This window comes from Pleurodeles waltl, chromosome 12 (genome assembly GCF_031143425.1).
Source record: "Pleurodeles waltl isolate 20211129_DDA chromosome 12, aPleWal1.hap1.20221129, whole genome shotgun sequence".
NCBI classification, from domain to species: Eukaryota; Metazoa; Chordata; class Amphibia; order Caudata; family Salamandridae; genus Pleurodeles; species Pleurodeles waltl.
In genome coordinates, this window is record NC_090451.1 from 207,628,952 (window position 1) to 207,654,663 (window position 25,712).

The window sequence follows — 25,712 nt, forward strand, 5'->3', positions numbered from 1 at the left end:
AGACGTCATGAGGCAATGGATAAACCCAACAAACTAGTGTTGGCCCTACTATCCTTAAAGCATTCAAATGTCTTGTCACCAAAATGACAAGTGACGTTAAAGTGCACGAGCATAAGGGATCCCACGAAAAGCGAGTTGTTCTCAGCCAGGCGAGATGTCAGAATGCCACAAAAGAAGTAATGCTTCTGCCCAGCGAGTCTGACATATCCAACCCATATCAGATTCTTAACTTTGAAACAGCTCTCCCTTCAGCAATAAATTGAGAGAGGATGGTATTGACCTTGGATACCATATGTAGCATCTGCACAATGGTATCTCACACAATACGAGAATATCAGCCTAATAACATGTGGTGTTCACAGACCACAGTGCAAGGCTGATGGAAGAGAAAATCCTGTTTTCAAAGGTATCCATCCTCTTGGATTTGTCATCTGGTGTTGTGGTAGAGAATGCGGCAGGATTGATTTTGGAGGCAGAGGCATGGACCACCAGATTCAGGGTGGGAACCTGGATGAGGAAGGCAGGGTCCAAGGGAGCAGGTCAAAGGTGGCGGGATCTAGTCCTGTGCACAGGAGTGCCTTGGCAGGGCTTGACCCAGACCCCAAGCAGTACATGAGTAAGAGCTTCACAAGGGTTCAGAGGGAAACATTCCAGGCTGAAGCACCTCTTTCGAGACATTGGTCTTGACATCAATTGCTCTCAGCTGAAGGACCAGGCAGCCATCCGGGCCATAATCTCAAAGGAAGCCTCTTCCTCCATAGCCACTGTGGGAGGAAAAGGGAGGCCACTGTCAGCCACGTCATCATAACCGGTGTCTTCAACCATGGACTATGCTATAGGGTCGAAATAGCCATAGGGATCTTCAGAACCTCTCCATTTGTGTTCCTCAGAGGGTCCTTCAGGGAAATATGGCTCAATTTCTAATTTTAGATGTGTGGGCCTTGTCAGTGCCGGAACCAAGGTCAGGCAATGCCGGTCCAGCTCTGTATTGGAGTCTCTGTAGCACCAGGAACAGTGCCACTAGAGCACTCCCCAGAGGAGGTCACGTAGTTGCAGCCAGGAATAATTCTGATCCCGTTCCACCAATGGATCCTGCAGGCCCGACAGGCACAGTCCCACTGTGGAACCCTAGTATGAATCTCTCCAGAACCCATTCGGCCCAAAGAATTTAGAGGAGTCCTGCAGTCCAGAATGAGGCAGGATCTCCCCAGCTCCAGGAAACTCAGGGAAGCATGGAGCAGGACCAGGATCAGGCACAGATTCCACAATAACTAGCTGGGAGTCGGGCCTGGACTTGTGGTGGTGTTCCTGTGCCTCAGAAGACAAATGGGACTAGTGCAGAGGAGTAAAAAAGGCTTCAACTTCTTGTGGAATTGTCTGAAAAGGTACCGGATCTTGATGGTGACTGGCATGAGAGACTCCAAGAGTGGTCACGGGACATCCCTTGCGAATGGGACCGGGAGCAGTGCGGAGTTGCAAAACTAGCAGCCAGAAGCTTCAAGGCATGCACTCAGGGATAGCTTCGGGATTCTTGGTCATGAAATCTGTGCAGAACTTGGGAGTTGTAGTCCTACTCCAGGAACCACAGATACATCAAGTGCGGGTCTGTCAGATGTGTCTGTGACAGGCACAATAATGCGTGAAACCAGGAGGTTTCTTTGGTGACATACTCCAAAAACAAGATGAAAAAGGCACACTGGTCGAGGTTAACAAACTGGCCAAAAGGCCATTAAAAAAATAATAATAATAATAATAACTGAGCAGGAGCTCTCCAGATCCACGCTGATGGCACAGAAAAGAATGAACGGAGGACAGCCTGCTGAGGGGGCGCCCCATATAGGCACTGTGCATGTCAAACCTAGCGCAAACAACGCCACATAGAGCCAAACAATCCTACCTAACAACATGCAAGGGAACTGCTCAAAACATTCTGAGGTCAGGAATCTGCAGCTTAAAGTCTCAATCAGACAACTCTTTCAAGCAAAGAAGCTCCAGCAGTGCCTGGTGGTACGGTACAGCCCAAGCCACACCACCTCTGCAATCAATGTCACAGAAGTATATTACTCACCCCCCAGCACATTGGCTTCAATTTTAGATATTTTATCCACCTTCCATTGTGGCATGCATCGAGAATCCAAGATAGTCACATCATCAAAAAATAGAACATATTTGCATACAATAAAATTGTACTAGTTAGAGCACTAGCTCATCTGCGAGGAGAGAGGACAGCGAGGAATTTGTGAGAAGATTTTGTACCTTCCAGAAACATTGCTACCAAGAACTAAGTAACATTTTCTTTTTCACCTTATAAAGGAATGCCAAAGCAGCACCAGCCAGAAGGTGCGACACAGTAGTGCCATTTAATAAAAATCATGCAGCATAGCTCAGGCGAAGAACCGGTCACTGCAAGCCAAAGATGCAGGACTGTAGTGCTTTGCAAAAGTGTGCAGCTACGACCCATAGCTGGGTAGCAGAGGTCAGAAACAAAGATGTTTTCAGAAAGAGCTGTGGAAGCAGCGATGTCCCTGGTGGAATCAGCACTAGCAGAGGTCTGTTATTGACTAGTGTATAGCACATTTTGATCAAGAGGATGATCCAAGACAAAATGGTGTTCTTGGTCACTGTCTTGCCTCTATCAACTCTATCGAAGGCAGCCAACAGCTGTTCATCAACTGTGTCATGTTGCATGCAGTTGGTGACAGGACACCTGGACTCTGGCCTATGTAGACATTTATACTCCTTGGGTGGATGCAGAGGAACGAAAGATGAGGGCAACAGACTGGCACATATGAAATGCAGATATACACTGGAGTAAGAAAGATGGACATATGCAAAGGACCAAATTATACAGGAAGGATTCAGAATGCCGGACAAACCAAAAGGGCCTGAAGTTCCCCCTATGCCTGCAATTAGAAGAAACTTCCACCAAAATAAGTGTTTTTGGGGTTAAACTGAACCAGGCAACTGAGCATACCTTGACGAAAGCAAAATAAAGGTTACATACCACTTAACAGACAGAGTGGCAGAGGACAAAAAGCAATCCTTTCAGAAAACGCAACAGTGGACATTTCAACAGGGTAGGTTGGTCAGGAAGAAGTAAGATGACAGAAGCAGAATTAGACGGAAAGCGTAAATCAGGCCCTAAAACTTAAGGAATTCTCTGGGCAACTGTCAAGCAGGGAATGAATGGCACAAAATTGAGGACGCTTCCTGTTCTGGACTACAGAGTGGAAACTCCAGTCTGCAGAAGACAAGGTTGTAACTCCCACTCGTGGTCCTACAGTGAGAAATTACTGAGAATGTGCTCTCAGCTGGTTCCTTTGCTGTGCTCGCACCGGCGTGAAAAAAAGAACTGTGGATTGCTACCAATATTTGTTCCACATAAATTAACCAGCCACCAAAAGCATTATTTAAGTACGTCTGCATTTCGAGGACAACCACAACATTCCAAAACCAAATGTATATTTTTCCGCATTTTGGGGTAAAGGCTTAATGTATTGCTTAAAAGTGACGTCTTACTTTTTACGGGAATTCTAAAGGTGTAAATATATATCCTCCCAAATTTCTTTTTAATTTTATTTGAAGTAAAAACAGGTCTTTAGACAGCCTATGTTAAAATATGTAAAACATTCTAACATCTTTTAATTGATTTATACATATCAAACTGTCCGCACAGAATCATGTCATGCATTTCTCTCAAGAGTAGGGTAGCATGAATTACACTGTACATTTTAGCACCGGAACTAATAAGGCCTTTGGGTGGGGAGTTAGCTTCCATATAGCATGTGCTCGTACTCCTGTCCTTCATCGAAAGCTCTCAAAGTATACCTCTATATATTTTCCACTGTTGCCATATCTTGTCGCATTTTTAGGGCACCCCCTTCCTTCTAAGACTTTTTGGCTACCATTCACCAGTTCATATCTTATTTTCACCTAATATCCCCCTTTTTTTTTTTTAGGTCGAGTGTGCAAGCGCTCTGCAGTGCTGTAATCTATCTGGGGTTTTAATCACGCACACCGATCACTATCACTCGTTCATAAGCTTGCCTTTTAAAAATCATTTTTTATCATTGGTAAATGCTTTAAGTTTGTCCCTCCTTGGGGCAGTTTTGTTACTGCCTTGGCCACCGACCCTGTTACATGGATAATTGCATTTTTGCATATACGTTTGACTGCTAGCGAACTTTTTTCCTTTTGTGTCTCTCCTTCACTCTCATGCTCACAGCAGCTGTGGCGCTTTTAATTGGCTCGCTTATGACTACTGTTTTACTTTTCATTTTATGTGGCAAAAAGAGTCTTGTTAGGAATTTACAAGGCTAATAGCTCTAACTCGAGCAAACGCGAGACCCACTGCATTGCAAATGCTTCTTTTAGTTGCTTAACAGACTTGCTATGTTTCTTCTATCCACAAATACAATTAAGCAGCGGAATATGTTCGTGGTGTTTCCGCTTTTCATATGCCTAAAATGTGCAGTTTTGCAATGGTGTCCATGGCTCCTTCTACAAGTTTCTGTCAAGCACTGTTACGCTCCCAAACGACTCTGCGTGGGGGGCAGGGGGTGGGGGATGCTGCAGTTGGTTGCATTCTCTGGAGCATCTATAAGACCTGTGGTTAGTCCTACCTGTACTTGCTAAGTGTTTAACTGTGTACGATTTTAGAATGCTTGAAGCGAATCTAGATCCAATCACCACCATCCTTGGAAATCAGGGAGATTCACACATTTTTCACTTACAAAATGTCCCAAGTCCACATTTAGCTTTCTCATAGATTTCCCAGAGGATATGGCGAGTTACTTATTATTGTGTGGTAAAATCCTAAGACTCGGACTTCATTTGGGGAGCAGTGTTTTATAGTTGCTTCCTTTGCAGTGTTGCTGCAAGTGTGTGTTTATCAGATTTGTACATGTCTCTATGCTTCTATAGCTTTCACTTCATATTCCGTCTTAAGCGTTCCTATGAATATCTGTTGTAAAATTATATCTGCATTTTGTTTCCCAAAGTGCAGAAAAAGGTATCCCTTTACTTCAAACCCATTGTCCGGCCTTTTCCCTGGTCCAGCAGCAGTCTATAGGTGATGGGCACTATCCATTGTAGGAAAAGTTAATTTGTGGTGTCCCTGCACATCAGGTACACAGTTATCCTCCTTCATACACATGACTAGGCCAAGTTGGTATATAGGTTTAGAAGTCTGACACACTGACAAAAAAAGCAATGATACTGAAAGTTCAGGGTTTAATATTTTGAATGCCTTTAGTCACAGGTTCGTACATCAGGGTGGTAAAAAAGTAGTGAGCACATAACTATAGGTCCTAGCAGATATGACTTTACAGTGTTGTAGTGCTTATGATATATAGGCATATAATTCAATTAACACCGCTTATGTGCAATATTATTGTTTGTCTCACAGATAGCAAACCTTTGTGGAAATCTGAGCACGTGTCTTTCAACAAATATTATGCTTCAAAATAGCACAGTTCAGTTACATTTAGGTGTGGCCTATGTCATACTTTCTCGCTACAGCTGGGGCAGGACAGTGCAGATTAGTTGGAATGTGCGTTTGCAACGAGCTATTTAGAATGACAAATAGCGACGAGGCGATGGTGGAAGATATCAGGTTAAACATATATAAATAGATGTCAACATAACAAATCAGAGTTAATGTGAACAAAGTGAAATCAAAAGAACCATTGAACAGGGTGAAAAAATCAAAGCATTTGGATATACATACTTTAAAGGCTAGCGGTAATAGTTAAAAGGCGAACAAATAGTTAAAAATTTAAAATACAAGAATGGATTTAATGCGATGGAAACATTTTGTACTGGTTTGTAAGCGTTATTACACTGTCATGATTTACCGTTTTCAGACGTGATCATTAACTGCAGTTACAGGTGGTGTTAAAGAGGCATTTTGTACAACTATCCAAGAGAGGTTAGCTGTTTCCCAGTGTTCTAGAATATTTCATGGCCATCCAAATATAGACAGTAGCTACAGCGAGATGCCAGAGAATCAACAGTGGTACCGTTAACCAAAATTACTTTTGACATGGTTATAAAAACCATTAATGGGAACGAGAAACACAAGAGCAGTGGAAAACTCATCAATCAGATACTCATCCAAGTTCGCTTCCAGTTTTTTTCCCCAAACTAAGGAAGTTCCGGAAGCTAGGACAGATGTGATGAAGGCATGTAGAACAACGGCTGTTTTGAAACAGCTGGGATAAAGCAGTTTTTAATACGCAAAAAAACGATCACATTTGTAAAAGATAAATTACCACTAGTTCCAATACCACGAGAAAATAAATACCCTTGAATAAAGCTGCAGCTACACTATTCCACTGTGAATCTACAGGATCCTATGTTTAAATAATGCAGTACTAATTTAAACAAACGCATATGTTAATTAATGTTCTATGAATGAGATAGTGATCACCTAGTACGTGTGTTTTAAATATGCTTTCAATCAATTCATACCATTTTAAACACAATCTCAATGCATATAGCAATTTAACAAGTTAAAATAAACAAGTATTGGCAAGCCAACATGTTCCACCTAGAAAACATCTATTGACTTAGTCAAAGTTTTTTTTTGTAATGCTGCGCAGTAGCACGAGCTGCTCTGTATCGTGGCTTAAAGTAAAATAGGAAAAAAGGGTGCTATGGCACAGCCAGCATTGACCACGTCATAATGCTTATCTCACCATCTTTAGGGCATGATGCACAGCACTCTGTGTTGCGTGACAGCATGTTTTTTTTTTTTTTTTTTTTTAAAAGACAATTACCTGGGGTGATTTAGGGGAGGGTGGCAAGCAACACAAGGGAGAAGAATGGGGGTGTATGGGGCAACAGACAGCGGGAGGATGATGGGCTGAGTGTAAAAAAAAAAAAGTGCCATTATGTGGCTTGCTCTGAATGAGTCGCATCGCTTTTTACCCCTCAAAGCCATATTGCACAGCAGCTCACGCAGCTGTGCAAAGTGAAAATTAAACCTGTGAGGGAGAGTTGGGAGGATGGCAAGCAACACAAGGGAGAAGGCATGGGGGAGTGTGGGACAACAGGCGGCAGGAGAAGGGTATGGGGCAGGGACACATGTAATGGGTGAAGGACAGGGGGATGGACAACGGACAGCTTGTTTAACAAGCAAAAAAAAGCAGCAGATGAACACTCCAAAAGGAAGAGATAATTGGTCCATGCGCCACAGAATAAACAAATGCAAAATAAGCACAATGATTAATTAATTAAAAATAAGCCCATTCCTTTATATAACAAACTGTTACGATGTAAGTTAGTAAATAGTGAACATTTGAATCAGAAAAGACAGTTATGAACTACAAAGCAAAGAGTAATCTAATTCCTGAGGCATACTAAATATTTTAAAAATCTAACTGCTCGTTTTTGTGGGAATAACCACAATTACGTCTTAAAAGATTCTATTTAACCTGACAATGAACTCAGTTATGCTGCATGAAGTTACACAAAACATACCTTTAATACTAGAAAACATGCGCATGCCAGAATATAGATAGTGGATATCACCTGTTCACTGAGAACAAAATCTTTGCTAATTGATAACAAAGAACAATTCAGCATAGCTAACATCTGTAAATAGCCACTGTAAACCTCCATGTTTGTGGCTCACAAGCACAATATAGTTATATTTTGACCCGAAAGTGACCTCATTAATGATACCTGTTTACATACAGAAGAAAATTGAGCACCTGACAATATTTGTGAAAGACTGCACTGACTGAAGAATTCGCTACCCACCTTTGGTAAAGTTCTGCTGAAGGATACAATAAACCCTGTAGATTCATTAAGTGAATCCTTCCGAAGACCAGATTAGATGTGGAATTTTTCTCATACAACTATAAAGTGCACACTGAAAGGTGGCAACCACAACAAAGATAGAGCTGCCTATCTTTTTTCATGACATCATGTAAAAGGCATCTGGGTGTCGAGCATAAAGTAAAGAAATTTTTCTTCAAACCCATTCGAACAAAGGGACAAAGCTATAATTGGAATTAGAAATATAGTAAAACAGAAGAGAAATAAAACAGAAGAGAAATAACTTTTAAGGGTGAGTCTAGAGGGCCACTATGAATCAGCAGCAACTACTCTAACCATTCGGCAGAGAACTACCAGAGGAAAATAACTTGATCCTTTAATGGACACCAACTACTGCAGATTCCATAACTGAAATATTGCACATAATTCATAAAATATAGTGTTAAGGTTGAGAGAAAAAAAATAATTCACAGTAATAAGGACTGCAATATTTCACTGTTTGACGGCAGACAGTAGTATTTAACAGAGAGGTAAACGGAAGGCTAAGCTGCCTGCTCACAAATGGACTGAAGTGACAGAATGCTCATGAGGGCCAAAGTGGGACTAACCACTCTAGTGAAGTGAGCCCTGAAACAATTTCGGACTTTCATCCTCGCCAAATCATAACAATCCCAAACAGTCACAGACAACCACTTGGAAATTATTTCTCATGACAGCTCTGCCAAGCTGAGGTTGGTGAAATCTTACTGGCAATTTAACTATAAAGTCCTGGGTTTTATGCATGTAATGGCTAAATGCCACTCAAAGGTCAAATATACGCAAAAACTCCTCTCAGAAGGATGAGGATGCTGAACGAAGTAAAGTAATGAAAGAGTGTGAAACGCATGGAATTAGATTACCACTTTCGGAAAAAAGGAAGTTTAACCCTAACAAACCCTACCTTTAAAAATGTGTTAGATGGGGGAGATGCTAATGAAGCTTGCAGCTCACTCATTCTGCTAGTCGATATAACAGTAAGCAGGGAAAATAGTTTCCCAGGACAGATCCAGGTGAGGGCACATATATAAAGGATCAAGCTGCTGCTCAATTATAGACATATACTTTCATAATTCCTCAGCTTCAGATTGCCCTTACAAAAATGTCTTCTGGTTTGACAGCAAATACTCTCAATTAAAAGGCACAACTATGGGAGCAGTCTGAGGGCCAACGTTTGCTATTCTCTTTGTTGATGCACCTAGAACATCATATATTCATCCCTGGGAATACCTTCACTAACCTTATAAGATTGTATAAAAGATACTTTAATGACCTCTTCATGATCCGGTACAAAAACAATAACGACTTATCAGAACTCACTACATCGCTCAATAACTCACAACCTGCAGGGGTGTGGAATTGAAGACGCCCATCGCAAGAGATGTTGGTTTCTGTCAGGGCAAGAAGATTTAATGTCACGTTTGCACAGCAGACAATTCGACTTTAAGTAACAGTAAGCAGGATAGAGCTGTGGGGATCGGGTGCTCACAGCCAATCACATAGGCATAATGAAATTCAATCAGCATGGGAAGAGTATCAAGGCCTGTAATAGGCTAAAAATCCAATATTCTAGCCTGGTATTTGCTGAGGAAATACTTAAGCCTATCCCCCAGCTAAATGCTTTCTTACTGCACGGGTGTGTATAAGGCCAAGCACTGTGTTGCTACTGGAAATGAGGTACTACACATTGTTCAAGAGGTCGTGGAGAAGGAAGGAGAAGACAAAGCAGTTTCACAGAGAACATCTTCAGCAACAGCTGGTAAGAGGTTGGGGGACTGAAAGGGGTTATATCCCCGCCGAATCTCTCTGCTCTCTCTTGGAACGTTCATGACTAAGATTGCAGCCAGCCCCTCTTGCTGCATCTTGCTCTTCCTGGGTCAGATGGCTGTGACTCCACGGGAGCTATTAGTTCCTCCAGGGCCTCTAATGTGTGCTGCTTCTGTTGCTCGTTTTCCCCTCTCAGGGTCCCACATCTGCCTCAGGCCTGCTAGACCTATCCTCTGTCCCTCACCACCAGGCTTCAAACGCTAATGGCTCGTGTCACAACGGCCTTGCGATCATCCTTTCCCCTCAGACCCATGCCCTCACCTATACTCCTGCGATGCTCCACTCCACCTTGCTCCTGCCATGCCTCAGATGACTAACCTATAGTCACTCTAAAGAGGGACTGTAAGACCTTGAGCGTCCCAGATCATGTATTTAGCTTCATGTACATAAGGGCTCGTGTGAGGCCTAGGCTTGTTTGCAGAGAGCCACTGCACCACTGTTCCACACAAACCGCCATTGAAAGGGTATTTATTTTCTTTACAAATGTCAATATAAATGAACGTCGCCACTACCTCCAGTAAAGCAGTCCTAAACCAGCAGGGCATCGGCCCTAAACCAGCTGGAAAGTGGCCCAACATCTCTAATACAGGCTAGCTGATTTGGACTATGTTGCTTTGTTCTTCCCTGAACAGAGACCAAGTGTAGGACATGTCCCTTTTTCCATATAATCATTCCAGAAGGCAACCCCCCTTCTTAATGCACTTAGTGAAACCGCTTGATATCATGCACTGACCAGGCAGCAGGATTATTTACAATGTAGTTAAGTGTTTTTGCTGCAGGGTAGGCCTGCTGAATGTGTTTGCTGCAGACTACGTGTTTATCTGCAGGACATGTGTGCGCGTGCGCGCGTATAGAGAGTTCACATATCTCTAAGGTACGTATTATCAGCAGAATGTGCAGAGTGGACTTGAGCACATTTGGATGGTGTCCGTCAGTGCAGGGTGGAGTGTACGTGTGCAGGGAAATGTGTCTTCACTGGGTTGTGGGTCTGTGCCAAAGGTGGAGGTGGGGGAGGTAGGTGTGTGTCTATTTCAAGGTCTGGCTCTGTGCCGAAGTGTGTGTCTGCGGGGACTTTCTCTGCGCGAGGAGTTTGTGATTCTATTCCACGATTTGTGTTCTGTCCCAGGGTGTGTGCACCAGTGTCAGTCTGCGTGGGTGTCACTGACAGGGTGTGTGTTTGGGAAGGGAGGGTTTGTGTGTCTGTCAGAGAAACAGATACTGTATTGTAAGGTGCGCGTGTGCTCACCATTATGTGTTGGTGTGTGTGTCTCAAGTGGTGCACAAAAGAGACCTTACGAATGGAATAATACTGCATTGGATTTATGGTGAACATACGCTTTTCCATTTTGTTTCATGCTATTCTTGATACAACGCTAGATCAGATGCATCTCACCTTTAGCCATTACTGCTAACCCTTTGATTAACGCTAGGCCTGGCCCAATCACCGGGGGGAGGGGGGGTAGAAGAGGGGAGAAATTCTTGATGTATAGTACTATATTTTTCATTCATGATGTACGTTTCTTCCGAGATGGGTAATCTGCCATGATCTTCCAAATCAAATTATATTTAATAGGATCTATGGTGATTATACGCTTTTTCTGTTCTGTTTTATGTTATTCCTTACATATTACTAGATCAAATGCACCCTGTAATATGTAATAATGTTCAGCTTAATGCGCTAGTCCTGTACTCATTACTTATAAATGATAAACATACCTACTGGGCACCATGTAACAATGCTGCATAACCTTATCTTATGCAATGTGATGATTAGGCCTTTGGAAGTAGACATTAATTTGTGTTGAAGACAGTTAGTAAAAATTGTTATCGCAGTATGTTTAAAGTTTGGCATTAGCTACGAATACAACCTTTGGCAATGGGCATGCATGCAAGTGATTTGTTGACAGTTTCCTCTGAACATTTTTTTCATTGCTCTCGGGTGAAACTGAAATTGTCTCATTACAGCATATCTTTGTCAGTACAGATTGATTACTTTGGTCCTCTACATGTCTTCTTGGAAACCATAAAATGGACACACCTTTTTGAATATTTGGAGAGGTATGGTATAACCCTGTTTACATGGGCTATGGGCCTGTCAACTTTTTCTAGTCGCAGTATTTCATGAGCATGCTGTTTCTAGAGTAAGGGTGGGAGGTTTTTTTCTTCTGCTCTCTTAGGCATGGCTTGTTTCTCCATTTATACATTTGGGATTTTTGGTTGTAGCAACTCTCAATTTCTTATATCTAATTAATCCTTAACTGTCTGGAATTATTAACCAATTGCCAGCATCTGCCCACAATCAGCCCACGTACCTAGCATTTTCTCATCACCATTATATGATTAACATACGGAATTCATTCAATTTTTCTCTTTCCTTATTCTTTCATATACTCACAGCGAGGTGGCTTTTTCTTTTTTCACCATTTTCATCCTTCTTTTTCGCACTTTGGGTGTGAGTGAGATTGGGTAGCTTTTCTATTTTTTTTTACTAATTCAATTTCATATATTTACAGCCTTGAGAAAGGCCCAGGTATATATATACACCCTGTGGGCGAAACATGTCGGTTGTTGTTTCTTAAGTGTGTTATAATAAACATTCACTGGAGTCATGGACTTGACTCTGCGCATTAAATCAAAAACATTTTGACAGTGTGAAGAACTGAACATACATACTGGATTTATGGTGGGCCTACCAATCTCTTTTTTGCAGTCTCAAGGATTTCCATTGAGGTAAATTGGTCCATACCTTATTTGGTAGCCCACAACTGGATGAAAAGGGCATTCTATTAGATGAGAGGACTGGACCATTTGAGCAATGTTTTTCATGTCTCAAGAAGTGTGCGCCTGCCACCACAGTTTCATTTGTGGCAGCAGTAATGTGTATGTCTGAAGGGCTTGAGCTTGTATGAAGTAGAGGTGTTTGTTTGTTCATTGGAACTGTGTCTGTGCAGTGGGCTTGTGTAAGCAGTCCCATGAATACTAAGTCAGAGATAGTGCTGGTACTACTGGTCCAAGGCAGGACTACAGATGGCCTTTGACTTAAATTGCAAAATGCCTTTCCAGTGGTCCTTCGGGATAGCGAATGGAATTCACTTATATTCATGCTGTTCACATTTTGGCCCAATATATGCTCTGTAGCAAAACTGATGGAATGTACCCAAATATTTTATCTTAAAAGCAAAAAAAAAAAAGAATTTGAAAAAAAAAAAAAAATTGCTAAGAATCTGTAGCTTTCAAAAAGCAGTAAGTGCTGAGCTATCTTCAGGCTCTTCAATCACTGTCTAACAGTGAAAAGACAATTTTATGTTCAACTCCAAAATTATTATAATATTTTGTTTGCTCTGACTGGTCCTCGCATGCATCATTATTGCTTACAATTTGCTTTACTGTTGAAAAAAACTACTGAAAAAAGTTATATTAATGGAATTTATTAGCTCCAACCTCCATAAGTGCACTTCCTCAGTAATATTAGTGACAACGAGAGGGGTTAATTTTCCCCCTTATACCACCCCATGTGCTTTTCACATCTGTGAGTTTTGTTAAGGCCATCATTCACAGCACTTTCTTATAGCAATGGGGGGAGAGACTTTTTTAATCTCTGGGAGAAAGAATTCATCTATTTACTCAAGAGGCTATGAGAGCTTCAGCCTCCCCCATATACTCCTTGGCTGTGAGGGAGCTTTTACAGCTCCCCTTACAATAAATAGTGACTAAGAGGTTATTAATCCACCCTTATTATCCCCTCTGTTTCTCCAGGTGGCATTAAAGGAGAACCTTCCATCTCTCAGAATGATCTCCTCATAAGGGAGGCCTGTGAGTGAAATTTTCCAGCCCTCTGCAGTGAGCTCCCCTATATGCCAATACTTTCCATGAGAGAGAACTGATGGTTTCTCCTCCTTATCTTTCCTTACTCCAAAAAAAAAAACCCTGGTGATGCCTCGTGTCTCCACATATGAATGCCACTCTCATGCAGCTTCAGAGGGCCATAATAAGTCTAAGTATATATGCTACTTTCCATTACAGATTGTATTTTTTTGGGAAATCACTGGTGAAACTGAAGTTATGGGAGAGATGGACATCTGATTTGTATCTTTGATTCTAGGGAGCACTGGGCTTAGGTACCCCTCCCTAGCCGGAAGGTCCTGCATGCCATATTTCCTTGCCTTTAATGCATCACTGCATTTGCTTGTTTTACTTCTATGAATATTGTAGGCCTTATCAGAAAGCAGTTGTGGGATCTGGTTATCTGACTGTGGAGGATGCATTCCCCCACCTGTGCCTTTTACAACTAACCCTAGAAACACACCCACAAGGCAAGCAAGATGGCTGATCGGACGCTCTAGACTCAAGCTCCACTAGACGTACTGCTTTATCCTCTGGAATCCTGTGCTCTCCCTGGCTGATTTGTAGTGGGATTACATACCCCTGATGCGGATCGACCGACTTGGCCCACAATTTGCCCCAGAGTATCGAAGGCTGGGAGCTGCGCCACCGGACCCCAGCCTGCGCCTGGAACTGAGCCATTATTGCAGGTGGCGGAACTCTGCCTTAGACAGGGACAGATGAGAAGGTCCAGGAGGATCTCAGGGACTGGGAAGACATGCTACACTGCTTGAGTGGTGAGCAGAATTCGAAAGACAACTGGCCTTCGGAGGGGGGCAGACAGTAGGGTAGGGAGTCTTTAAAGCAATATTAGACTGCACAACTCAAACCCCGCAATGACAAGGGGAGTGGTAGTGAGGTGGTAACATGGTGTGCCTTCCCATTATCACCCCAGTATTGGTTCACTTCGACTTGGGGAGTGGCTAGTCCAACATGTGCATGGGGGGAGTTGGGTGCTAGGTTTTAATCTGTCCTGTATGTTGTTAGCACGAAGTTGGAAATATACGTCATGAGCTGAGGGGACATCAACTGGGCAGTAACTGATTAGCAACATACAGATGAATAGATAATTGTTTCATGGATCCAAATAATCTGGGGCTAACTGCCCGCTAGAAACATGTCACCCTCAAGTTGATGTGACAATATGCTGAACGTGCTGTTCAAACAAACTGTAGATTACATGGGGGACTCCGATGTTTGTAAAAGGTCTGTGCACAGAAGTTTAATTACACAACAGCACAGCATTGTATCTGTCCTAGCTCTGACTGTTACATGTGCAACTGTTACAACACAACTTGATCTTTAGTTCCTCTCTCGTTACAACTTGACAAATGAGATATACTGTATTAGATACACTTCTAACCTGAATATTGGATAAGCCTCTCAAAAAGTTAAAGCCTGCATCACACAATACAGAAGCAGGGTCAAACGTGGAGTCCAGAATGTCCCCCTTGTTGACTAGAACATTTCTATCAATCACAACAACCTTGTGGAGTGTGGACTCCCTCAGCTAGTGAGGTGAGAGAATGAGGAGGAGGAGAAGTAGGTGAAGGGGGAAGAGGAGGATGAGCAAAGCTCCTCTTTGGAAACAGTCTTCTCCTTAGGGAGTTTTTTTTTTTTAGGAGGTGAGGTGTCCAGTGCCGCCTCAAAGGCTAGCTTCCTTTTAAAAGTAACTGTAGGGGAAGTTACAAAATCATCCTGTGCCTTCATAAATATATATTTTGCGCTGTCTAGTGCTCCTTGTCTCCAATATGGGCTGTATAAGCGAAGGTGTGGCTTGAGTCGGAATGCTTTGAAGGAACATGTTCCTTTGTTTTCTGTGCTGAAATATTTGGTAAGATCTTTTTCAGTGTTAAACTCTGATCTGAAGATAGCTTGTAACAGATGCGGTCGGTGCAGAGTGCTTGCTTGGTGGTGGAAGGTCAGACTGAAGTTTTCATGGCTTTCGGTACCAAATTGATGGGCGGACAGTCAAAATTTCAATACGAGACCGGCCACGGCTTGAATGCAGTGGTGGTCCAGTGACCTCGGTATGGACTCTGTTTAGAGTTTTTCTTGTAAGAGATAAGCCACTGTACTCACGATTTGTGACTAGGTCGGTTCTTTGCTCTGAAGGTTTTATAGGATTTCTGAATCGGCATCTTGAATGGAGACTGCTTTCTGTTGTTGGGGTTCCTCCAGCGCATGTTCTTCCCAGAAAAAATCTGAGTTGCCGCCTGGAGATCTGGGTGCCAATCTCTAGCCCACAAGCTCGTCAGTCTCAGTCTTCTTGCACCAGAACAATCAACACACTTCACAGTTAAGCCTCTTGATGGTCTGGTGAAAGGCGTAAATTACACACCTGACGATTGCTGTAAGAGTATGGGCTCACATTCTTTCCGGTGCCAAAAGTATTGAGGCCTAACCGCCTTGACAGGCTCCTACCCCAAAGGGAGTACGTTCGAAAATATGGAACCAACAACACAGTGCGGTCAATGTGAGAGTTAGAAAACACAAATTAATCTACAATACCATTGAACAGAAAAGACGGATGGAAAAGTCTCGGACCAGAGCCAGTTGAAGACGAAGCGTATAACTAGACGTCGAAAAAAGACGGTGGAGAGAAAACAATCTAACAAAGTATTTAATGCCCATGCACAGTATCACAGAGAAGGAGTAGTCATTTGATCCTCTTACGCTGGAAAAACAACTTCTTGAATGAAAAACAAATTGTAACACTCCGGACACAACACTAGAGGGCAGGAGACCAAGTAAGTACCACCACTCAGTAAAGTAACTTTTTTTTAAAGGGAATGGCACAAAACCAGCTGTCACATGACTATACTAGGGCTAAGGAAGAGAATGGATGACAAAAGTCCTAGGGGAAGGCAGGAACAGAGTATTTAATTTCTTTTTTTTGTTAACAAATTGGTCTTCAACGTCTCATCTACTTAAATTTATAGCTATGGAACTTAAATGAACTGTATCCACCTCACAGAAAAAAGCAACCCCTCCTGTGGGAGAGGGGGGGAGGGGGGGGAGTGTCGCTGTGCATCCTCTTTAGTTTCTAAATTTTTATTCATGACACAAAGACATGTGGACTGCAGCAGACCATAGCTTACCAATTAAAAAAGCAACACATTTGTCTTTGGAATTCGGTCCTTAAGAGAAGGTTAAGTGTGAAGGCTATGTAGCCTCAGTCACATTAAAGCGTTTAGTGCCAGAGCAGGTGTTATTTACTTAAAGGTGATGATAACTACAAAAACAAAGTAAAGCTAACAGTTGTTCTGAAACAAAAATATGAACTACCCGTCGCTAACAAAAAGGTGAGGATTCAAGAAAAAAACTAGTAACAAGACCAAGTATTGGTAAAGCCAACAGGTTCCATGTTTCCTTGGCAGGAGGACAGACTTGCAAATACCATACAAACATCAACCCTACTATATAGAAAACTACAGACAAAACATCTGAAAAATAGATACCAGTGAAAAATAAAACAGCCCTTTTTCTGCAGCACCCATTTTGTTAGATGCTTTTGTCAGCGCTTGAAGGCCAGTGCTACACGGCTAATGACCAACTGAATTTAGATGTAAAAACCCCTTTATGAAGTTTATTAAATCAGAAGGGCACACCCAAGATCGAAATATTTTTAAAAAGTTAAGAAAATTGTAGTGACAATCCAAAATAGTATTGACAATGTCTCAAGGCACAGAATGATAATTTCGGAATAAAAGAAGCCTATGGGCGTGAGGAAGCTAATGCAAAGACCATTTAAGTTCACCCCACATTGAACAAGCGCTACACACATCAAACCTATAAAGGAAGGTAGAAGAAGCAGCTGCCTGGCAGATATCCAGGACAGGAACTCAACGTGCTAACGCAGGGGAAGCGGCAGTTGCTCTGGTGGAATGAGCGTGCAAGCCCTCGGGGGGTTGCTTCTTAGCCAAAGCTTAGCTCATCTTGATGCAAAGAAGTACCCATCGAGAGATGGTACATTTTTGCACCGCCTTCCCTTTCTTCGCACCCACATATCCAGCAACGAGTTGATAGTCCACCTGGAAATCTTTAGTACGATGGAGATAAAACGCCAACGCTCTTTTTGGATCCAGGTGGTGGAGTCTCTCCTCTTCATGAGAAGGATGTGGAGGTGGGTAAAAAGTAGGGAAGGTGATGGGCTGGCCTACATGAAAAGGTGTATCCACTTTGGGAAGAAAAGCCTTAGCGCTTAACACCACTTTGTCAGGGTGCACAGAAAAAAATGGAAGCTTAGAAGACAGCTCACTCAGCGAGCAGAAGAGATAACAAGAAAAACTGTTTTGACAGTAAGGAGCCTTAAGTGACAATTGTGCATCGGCTCAAAGGGAGTACACATTAAGCAAGTACAAAACTGAGGTCCAATTGAGGCATGATAGATGGAGTGGGAGGAAACAAATGGGTGAGACCCTTAAGAAATCGACTAACAATAGGAGACTTAAAGAGTCAAGGTGGATCAGGCAACCTAAGAAAGGCTGAAATAGCCGATAAATAACCAGTAAGGGTGCCCAAAGTAGAGCCCTGCTGGGCTAAAGAGAGAATGAACAAAGAACCTCAGAAAGAGGAGCAGAGAGGGGATCAACAGATTTGTTGGTACACCATGCCACAAACTTATGCCAACAGGCATACACTGTTTTGGTGGAAATACTCCTGACTGCCAAGATTACAACACAGACTTCGGTTGGAAGGTCAAAAGCCGTCAACTGCTGCTGCTCAATCTCCACGGATTAAGGTGCAGATTGAACAGGTTCGGGTGGTGAACCGTCCCCTGCTGCTGCGACAGAAGAGCCTCCCGAAGGGGCAGTCGGAGTGGAGGATCGGTAGCCATGCTCAATAATTCTGCATACCATACTCTCCATGCCCAGTCTGGATCCATCAGAGGACCTGGCCCAGGTCGTTACTGATCTTCTTGAGAACTCTGGGCAGAAGTGGTATAGGCAGAAAGGCATCAACGATGCAGAGTTCCACTTGGGACAAAAAGAGTCTCCGAGCGAGTGCCACCTTGGAAACTCCAATGCGCAAAACAGCTAGCTGACATTGCGCATTCTCTGCGAAGGTGAACAGATATAACCGAGGCTCTCCCCACTGCTGAAAGAGACCTTGCGTCACCTCCGGATGGAGACGGAATTCGTGATCAGCTATGCATCAATGGCCGAGTTTGTCTGCTCTGGCGTTCAGAGAGCCTGTCAGATCTTGAACCACCAGGGTAATGTCCCGATGGGTCAGCCATGTCCTCAGCCATGTCCAGAGGCATAGCACCTCCTGACAACGGGTCTAGGACTCTACTCCACCCTGTTTATTGCAGTACCACATGGCGGTAGTGTTGTCCGTGAACACTTGCAGTACTTTCCCTTTGAGAGGGGGAACCAATGTTTTCAACGCAAGCCTGAATGCCCGAGCTCCAGAAGATTGATATAGAGCCCAGACTCCGCCGGAAACCAGAGGCCTCTGATTTCCACCTCTCCCATGTGGCCGCCTAATCCTAGAAGTGACACATCCGTCACTATGGCTAGATCTGGTTCGGGAAGTGCAAGGAATCTGCTGTTGACCCAATTCGGATCCGAAAACCACCACTGTAGGTCTTTCACAGTCCCCTCTGAGATTTGGACCATGTCGGAGAGATTTCCCTGATGCTGCACCCACTGGAACTTCAAGTCCCACTGCAGTGCCCGAATGTGTCATTTGACATGTGTCACTAGCAGGATGCAGGAGACCATGAGGCCTAAAAGCCTCAAAGTAAGTCTCACCGAAACCCAAGATAGAGGCTGAAAGATCGAAATCATAGTCTGAATACGTGGACTTGCTTTTTGGGAGGATAGGCCCAAAACTGCACCGTGTACATAACCGCTCCGATGAAAAGAGATTCTGAGAAGGAGTCAGGTGTAACAGGGCTCTTTTATAGTGAACACAAGCGTGTGCAGGAGGTTTGCTCTGGTCTGAAGATGGGAGATGACTTTCTGGGGTGAGTCTACCTTTAACAGCCAGTCGTCGAGGTAGGGGAAGACTGAAACCCCCAACCTGTGGAAATAAGCTGAAACAGCCTCCATCACTTTCGTGAACACCCAAGGGACGCTGGTAAAGCCGAAGGGGAGCAGAGTTAATTGAAAGTGCTTGTGACCTACCATGAATCGTAGGCAATGTCTGTGGGAAAGCAGGATTTAAATATTGACATAAGCGTCCTGCAAGTCTAACGTTACCATCCAGTCTTTTGGGTCCAAAGCAGACAGGACCTGAGCCAGGGTGAGCATTTTGAATTTCTCCTTATTCAGGAAGAGACGGAGGTCCCGAAGGTTTAGGACAAGACGTAAGCCCTTGTCTTTTTTGGTCACCTGAAAATAGCGTAAGAACCACAACCTACTTCTGGCGCAGGGACCCTCTCTATGGCTCCCTTGCCAAGAGAGCCGCTACTTCCTGGTGGAGAAGTGCCAAATGATCCTCCGGTATACGGCTGACTGATGAAAGTATGGTTGGTGGGGCAGATTGAAAGGGAAGGGAGTAGCACCTTCGAATGATCTGCAAAACTCACCTGTCCGTAGTGATGGATTCCCAGTGGGGCAGGTGATGGCGCATCCTGCTGTCAACTGGAGCACAGTGAGAGGACGGACTAGGAGGGTTTGGAGGCTGCAACAGGGGAAGGGGTTGTCCCACGACCACTTGGGATTACGCATCCCTGGCCAGGCAGCAGCTGAACAGCATGGGTGGCATGCTGACTGGGAAAAGGATGTCGCATGGAGCCCCTTCCGTGGCCACAAAAGCCGGACTGTTGGGGACGAGGGGCAGTGGAAAGGCCGAGGGACCGAACCATAGACTGGGAGTCCTTGAAAGCCTCCAAGTCCGCCATGCCTCCAAGTCCGCCATGCCTCCAAGTCCGCCATGCCCGCCATGCCCCCAAGTCCGCCAAGTCCGCCATGCCGCCAAGTCCGCCAAGTCCGCCAAGTCCGCCATGCCTCCAAGTCCGCCAAGTCCGCCATGCCTCCAAGTCCGCCATGCCTCCAAGTCCGCCATGCCTCCAAGTCCGCCATGCCTCCAAGTCCGCCATGCCTCCAAGTCCGCCATGCCTCCAAGCCTCCAAGTCCGCCATGCCTCCAAGCCTCCAAGTCCGCCATGCCTCCAAGTCCGCCATGCCTCCAAAGCCGCCAAGTCCGCCATGCCTCCAAAGCCGCCAAGTCCGCCATGCCTCCAAAGCCGCCAAGTCCGCCATGCCTCCAAGTCCGCCAAGTCCGCCATGCCTCCAAGTCCGCCAAGTCCGCCATGCCTCCAAGTCCGCCAAGTCCGCCATGCCTCCAAGTCCGCCAAGTCCGCCATGCCTCCAAGTCCGCCAAGTCCGCCATGCCTCCAAGTCCGCCAAGTCCGCCATGCCTCCAAGTCCGCCAAGTCCGCCATGCCTCCAAAGCCGCCAAGTCCGCCATGCCTCCAAAGCCGCCAAGTCCGCCATGCCTCCAAAGCCGCCAAGTCCGCCATGCCTCCAAAGCCGCCAAGTCCGCCATGCCTCCAAAGCCGCCAAGTCCGCCATGCCTCCAAAGCCGCCAAGTCCGCCATGCCTCCAAAGCCGCCAAGTCCGCCATGCCTCCAAAGCCGCCAAGTCCGCCATGCCTCCAAAGCCGCCAAGTCCGCCATGCCTCCAAAGCCGCCAAGTCCGCCATGCCTCCAAAGCCGCCAAGTCCGCCATGCCTCCAAAGCCGCCAAGTCCGCCATGCCTCCAAAGCCGCCAAGTCCGCCATGCCTCCAAAGCCGCCAAGTCCGCCATGCCTCCAAAGCCGCCAAGTCCGCCATGCCTCCAAAGCCGCCAAGTCCGCCATGCCTCCAAAGCCGCCAAGTCCGCCATGCCTCCAAAGCCTCCAAGTCCGCCATGCCTCCAAAGCCGCCAATTCCAAAGCCGCCAAGTCTGCCATGCCTCCAAAGCCGCCAAGTCCGCCATGCCTCCAAAGCCGCCAAGTCCGCCATGCCTCCAAAGCCGCCAAGTCCGCCATGCCTCCAAAGCCGCCAAGTCCGCCATGCCTCCAAAGCCGCCAAGTCCGCCATGCCTCCAAAGCCGCCAAGTCCGCCATGCCTCCAAAGCCGCCAAGTCCGCCATGCCTCCAAAGCCGCCAAGTCCGCCATGCCTCCAAAGCCGCCAAGTCCGCCATGCCTCCAAAGCCGCCAAGTCCGCCATGCCTCCAAAGCCGCCAAGTCCGCCATGCCTCCAAAGCCGCCAAGTCCGCCATGCCTCCAAAGCCGCCAAGTCTGCCATGCCTCCAAAGCCGCCAAGTCCGCCATGCCTCCAAAGCCGCCAAGTCCGCCATGCCTCCAAAGCCGCCAAGTCCGCCATGCCTCCAAAGCCGCCAAGTCCGCCATGCCTCCAAAGCCGCCAATTCCAAAGCCGCCAAGTCTGCCATGCCTCCAAAGCCGCCAAGTCCGCCATGCCTCCAAAGCCGCCAAGTCCGCCATGCCTCCAAAGCCAAGTCCGCCATGCCTCCAAAGCCGCCAATTCCAAAGCCGCCAAGTCTGCCATGCCTCCAAAGCCGCCAAGTCCGCCATGCCTCCAAAGCCGCCAAGTCCAAAGCCGCCAAGTCCGCCATGCCTCCAAAGCCGCCAAGCCTCCAAAGCCGCCAAGTCCGCCATGCCTCCAAAGCCGCCAATTCCAAAGCCGCCAAGTCTGCCATGCCTCCAAAGCCGCCAAGTCCGCCATGCCTCCAAAGCCGCCAAGTCCGCCATGCCTCCAAAGCCTCCAAGTCCGCCATGCCTCCAAAGCCTCCAAGTCCGCCATGCCTCCAAAGCCTCCAAGTCCGCCATGCCTCCAAAGCCTCCAAGTCCGCCATGCCTCCAAAGCCTCCAAGTCCGCCATGCCTCCAAAGCCTCCAAGTCCGCCATGCCTCCAAAGCCTCCAAGTCCGCCATGCCTCCAAAGCCGCCAAGTCCGCCATGCCGCCAAAGCCGCCAAGTCCGCCATGCCGCCAAAGCCGCCAAGTCCGCCATGCCGCCAAGTCCGCCATGCCGCCAAGTCCGCCATGCCTCCAAGTCCGCCATGCCTCCAAGTCCGCCATGCCTCCAAGTCCGCCATGCCTCCAAGTCCGCCATGCCTCCAAGTCCGCCATGCCGCCAAGTCCGCCATGCCGCCAAGTCCGCCATGCCGCCAAGTCCGCCATGCCGCCAAGTCCGCCATGCCTCCAAAGCCGCCAAGTCCGCCATGCCTCCAAAGCCGCCAAGTCCGCCATGCCTCCAAAGCCGCCAAGTCCGCCATGCCTCCAAAGCCGCCAAGTCCGCCATGCCTCCAAAGCCGCCAAGTGCGCCATGCCTCCAAAGCCGCCAAGTCCGCCATGCCTCCAAAGCCGCCAAGTCCGCCATGCCTCCAAAGCCGCCAAGTCCGCCATGCCTCCAAAGCCGCCAAGTCCGCCAAGCCTCCAAAGCCGCCAAGTCCGCCATGCCTCCAGAGCCAAGTCCGCTTCGAAAGAGACGGAAGCCATCAAAGGGCATGTCCATAAGAATCTGTTGCACATCCCCTGAGAAACCAGATGTATGTAACCAAGCGTGGTGCCTCAAGGCAACCATTGTCATAACGATCTACCTAGAGAGTCGGTCGTGCCCAGCCCACGTCTGATAATTAACTTTGCTGCGCCTCTCCCATCGGTGACAGCATGGGAAACAATAGCAATGGCCTTCTCCGGTATCTGTGGCAGAACTTGTGTGACCGTATCCCACAGAGAGCGGGTATGGCGGCCCAAAAGGCATGCAGTGTTCACGGACCACAGCGCGAGACTGGAGGAAGAAAACATTTTTCCCAAATTGATCAAGCCTTTTTGATTCCCTATCCAGAGGTGCGGAAGAGGATGCACCAGAGGATGAGGATGCCTGGATGACAAGGCTCCCAGGCATGGAGTGTTGGGACAGGAATTTAGGGTCATTCGGGGCGGGCCAATGGCAGCGTGTGATAGACCTGTACACAGGAGCCCCTGTGTTGGGTCTGGACCAAGTACCCATAAGGACATCGGTGAGGGCTTCACTGAATGGAAGAAAAAGCTCAAATGTGGAAGCCCCTGGTTGAAGCACCTCTGTCAGTAGATGCGACCTAATCTGACCAGTAGGCAGCTCAAGGCCGAGGACCTCCGCCGCTCTACTGACCACCATGGAATATGTTGCTCCCTCTGCCGTGGCCACGTTAGGGGGAGACAGCATGGCAGCGTCTGGAGAGGTACCCAGATCATTGGCCTCGCCCAACTCCTGTGCCTAGCCCAAGTTAGGGTCATCTGGGTATTTATAAGGGTCCAAGGACCCATCCAATCCTTCCCTGAATTCGAACCCATTAGAATAAGGGTCAGAATCCAACCTGGGGAGAATAGATCACATCAAAGGAGGAGGTGCCAGCAGATGCCGGTCCGACTCATCCGGCATCAGGTTGATGGTGGGCACAACTGACGTCAGGAGCGTTGACAATTGAACTGGCACTGGGGAAGGTCTTAATGGTACGACCGGCGTTGGTGCAGATCCGAGAGCTGAAGCTGATCCGGAGGGGACTTCAGTGGCCAGAGCCGCTGGCGCAGAAGGCCCACCAACCAAACCCCTTGGGCCCGAAGGTGCTGTATCGGGCTGCTCAAAAATGAGGCGCATGGCCTCATAAAAGTCCTTTAATTGAGCAGGGGCCACCCCGGCTCCTGGAAACTCGATGATGCTCCTCCCACATTGCACCAGCCGAGCTGTAGGGCTAAGTCAAAGGGTGACGGGATCTCTTCGACCACTTCTTACCTTGACCTGAACACTTCGAAGAAGACGAGTGTGGTGGCTCCACGACCGGTCTCGAGACCTTCCCCTCGAGCGAGACCGGGACCTACGCAGAGTCAAGCACTCGGCCTCAATAATCTTGAGGGACTGCTCCCTCAAAGCCTTCAGGTGCATGGCCCAGGACCCTGAGCACGACTTCAGGTAATGGTTGTGCTCCAGGAACCACAAACGGACCAAATGCGGATCCGTCACCAACATCATGAGGTGAGTACTCACACGGTTTCTTCAGGGACATCCCACGACACACCAAAAACTCACAAAAGAGTCGACAAAAGAGTCGAAGTCGGTCAAAATGTGGCCAAGGGTAGCTCTCTCCGGATCAGCGTGTGGCGTGGAAAGAAAAGAACTGATGTCACTGTGCTGAGGAGGAGTCTATGTACTACTCCTGACATCATCACAGCGACTATGATGCCAACAATGCTGGCGGAGTCAACCAATGCCACCTACCGATGCACAAGGGTATTCCTCAAAGGAAAAAATCTACAGATCCAGTATGACGCCTGCGACAAAATTCTAAGGTAAGGAATCTGCAACTAGAAGTCTCGATCAGATAACTATTTCACTATCACAGGACCAATGTAATTTGCAGCAGGCAAAATTGTAGGTGATTCATTTACAATTCTTAGGATAAGACCCATAACAAATTGACCTACTTTAATTACCTTTAAAGTTCAAGTCAAAATATGGCATTTGAGGTGAAAATAAACTTTCAATATAATGCAAGGTCACTAAGTAAGAAAGAAATTACCTTTTTCCCAGTTTGCTTCTCCACCATGTCGTTGTTGAGAGAAAAATCTTCTGACTGTGGTGTTTTAGAACACCCACCCTTGGGCATCGTCGTGCCTTCCTTACTTGCTCTTCATTTATGCTGCTACCGCTTAGTCATCAGTCTGCTATAAAGGAGTAGAAAATATTTTAAAGAACCAGGGATGAACAGTGATGTCAATTTCTTGGCATAAACCAGCAGACCATCACTTTACATTGTAATCTGTAGCAACTGCCTTTAGAATTAATAAAAAAAAAAGATCTATTTTAGAATTAACGCCAACAAGGCTGTGTAAAACCTTAGACAACCCTTACCAAATTATACCCTTCAGAGAGAGAGAACATAAGGTTGGTAAGTGCAAGCAAAACCATAATAGGGAAAAGACTGTCATGACACCAAGCTGCAGGTTAGACTGATTCACATGTTTACATGCATCACCTTGTCTGTGTAACTGTAAAGAATTCAGTGCAAACTAAAATTACCATGCCATTGCATCCATCACTATAGCTCACCTTCATAGCTTACTATATTCAATACCCAAAAAAGATCTCCACTATTTAAACGTTTTTACTTTCGGCATAAATCAGAACGCCCTTAATCTCATCAAAACACATGTGGTAAAGTTAGCAATAAGCATACTGCTAATGTAACGT

General features: G+C 46.1%; 1 protein-coding gene across 2 annotated transcripts in view; it reads right to left on the minus strand.

Moving 5' to 3' along the window:
• Positions 1-25,712, minus strand: part of ANKRD11 (ankyrin repeat domain containing 11) — a 1,021,414-nt gene that overhangs the window by 460,797 nt on the left and 534,905 nt on the right. The window contains exon 4 of one of the 2 annotated variants that reach the window (XM_069216659.1): positions 25,042-25,186. In XM_069216659.1, the coding sequence (XP_069072760.1) occupies positions 25,042-25,128 (87 nt within the window). In that variant the 5' untranslated portion in view covers positions 25,129-25,186. The remainder of the gene's footprint in view (positions 1-25,041; positions 25,187-25,712) is intronic. The other variant, XM_069216660.1, reaches the window with a different exon arrangement.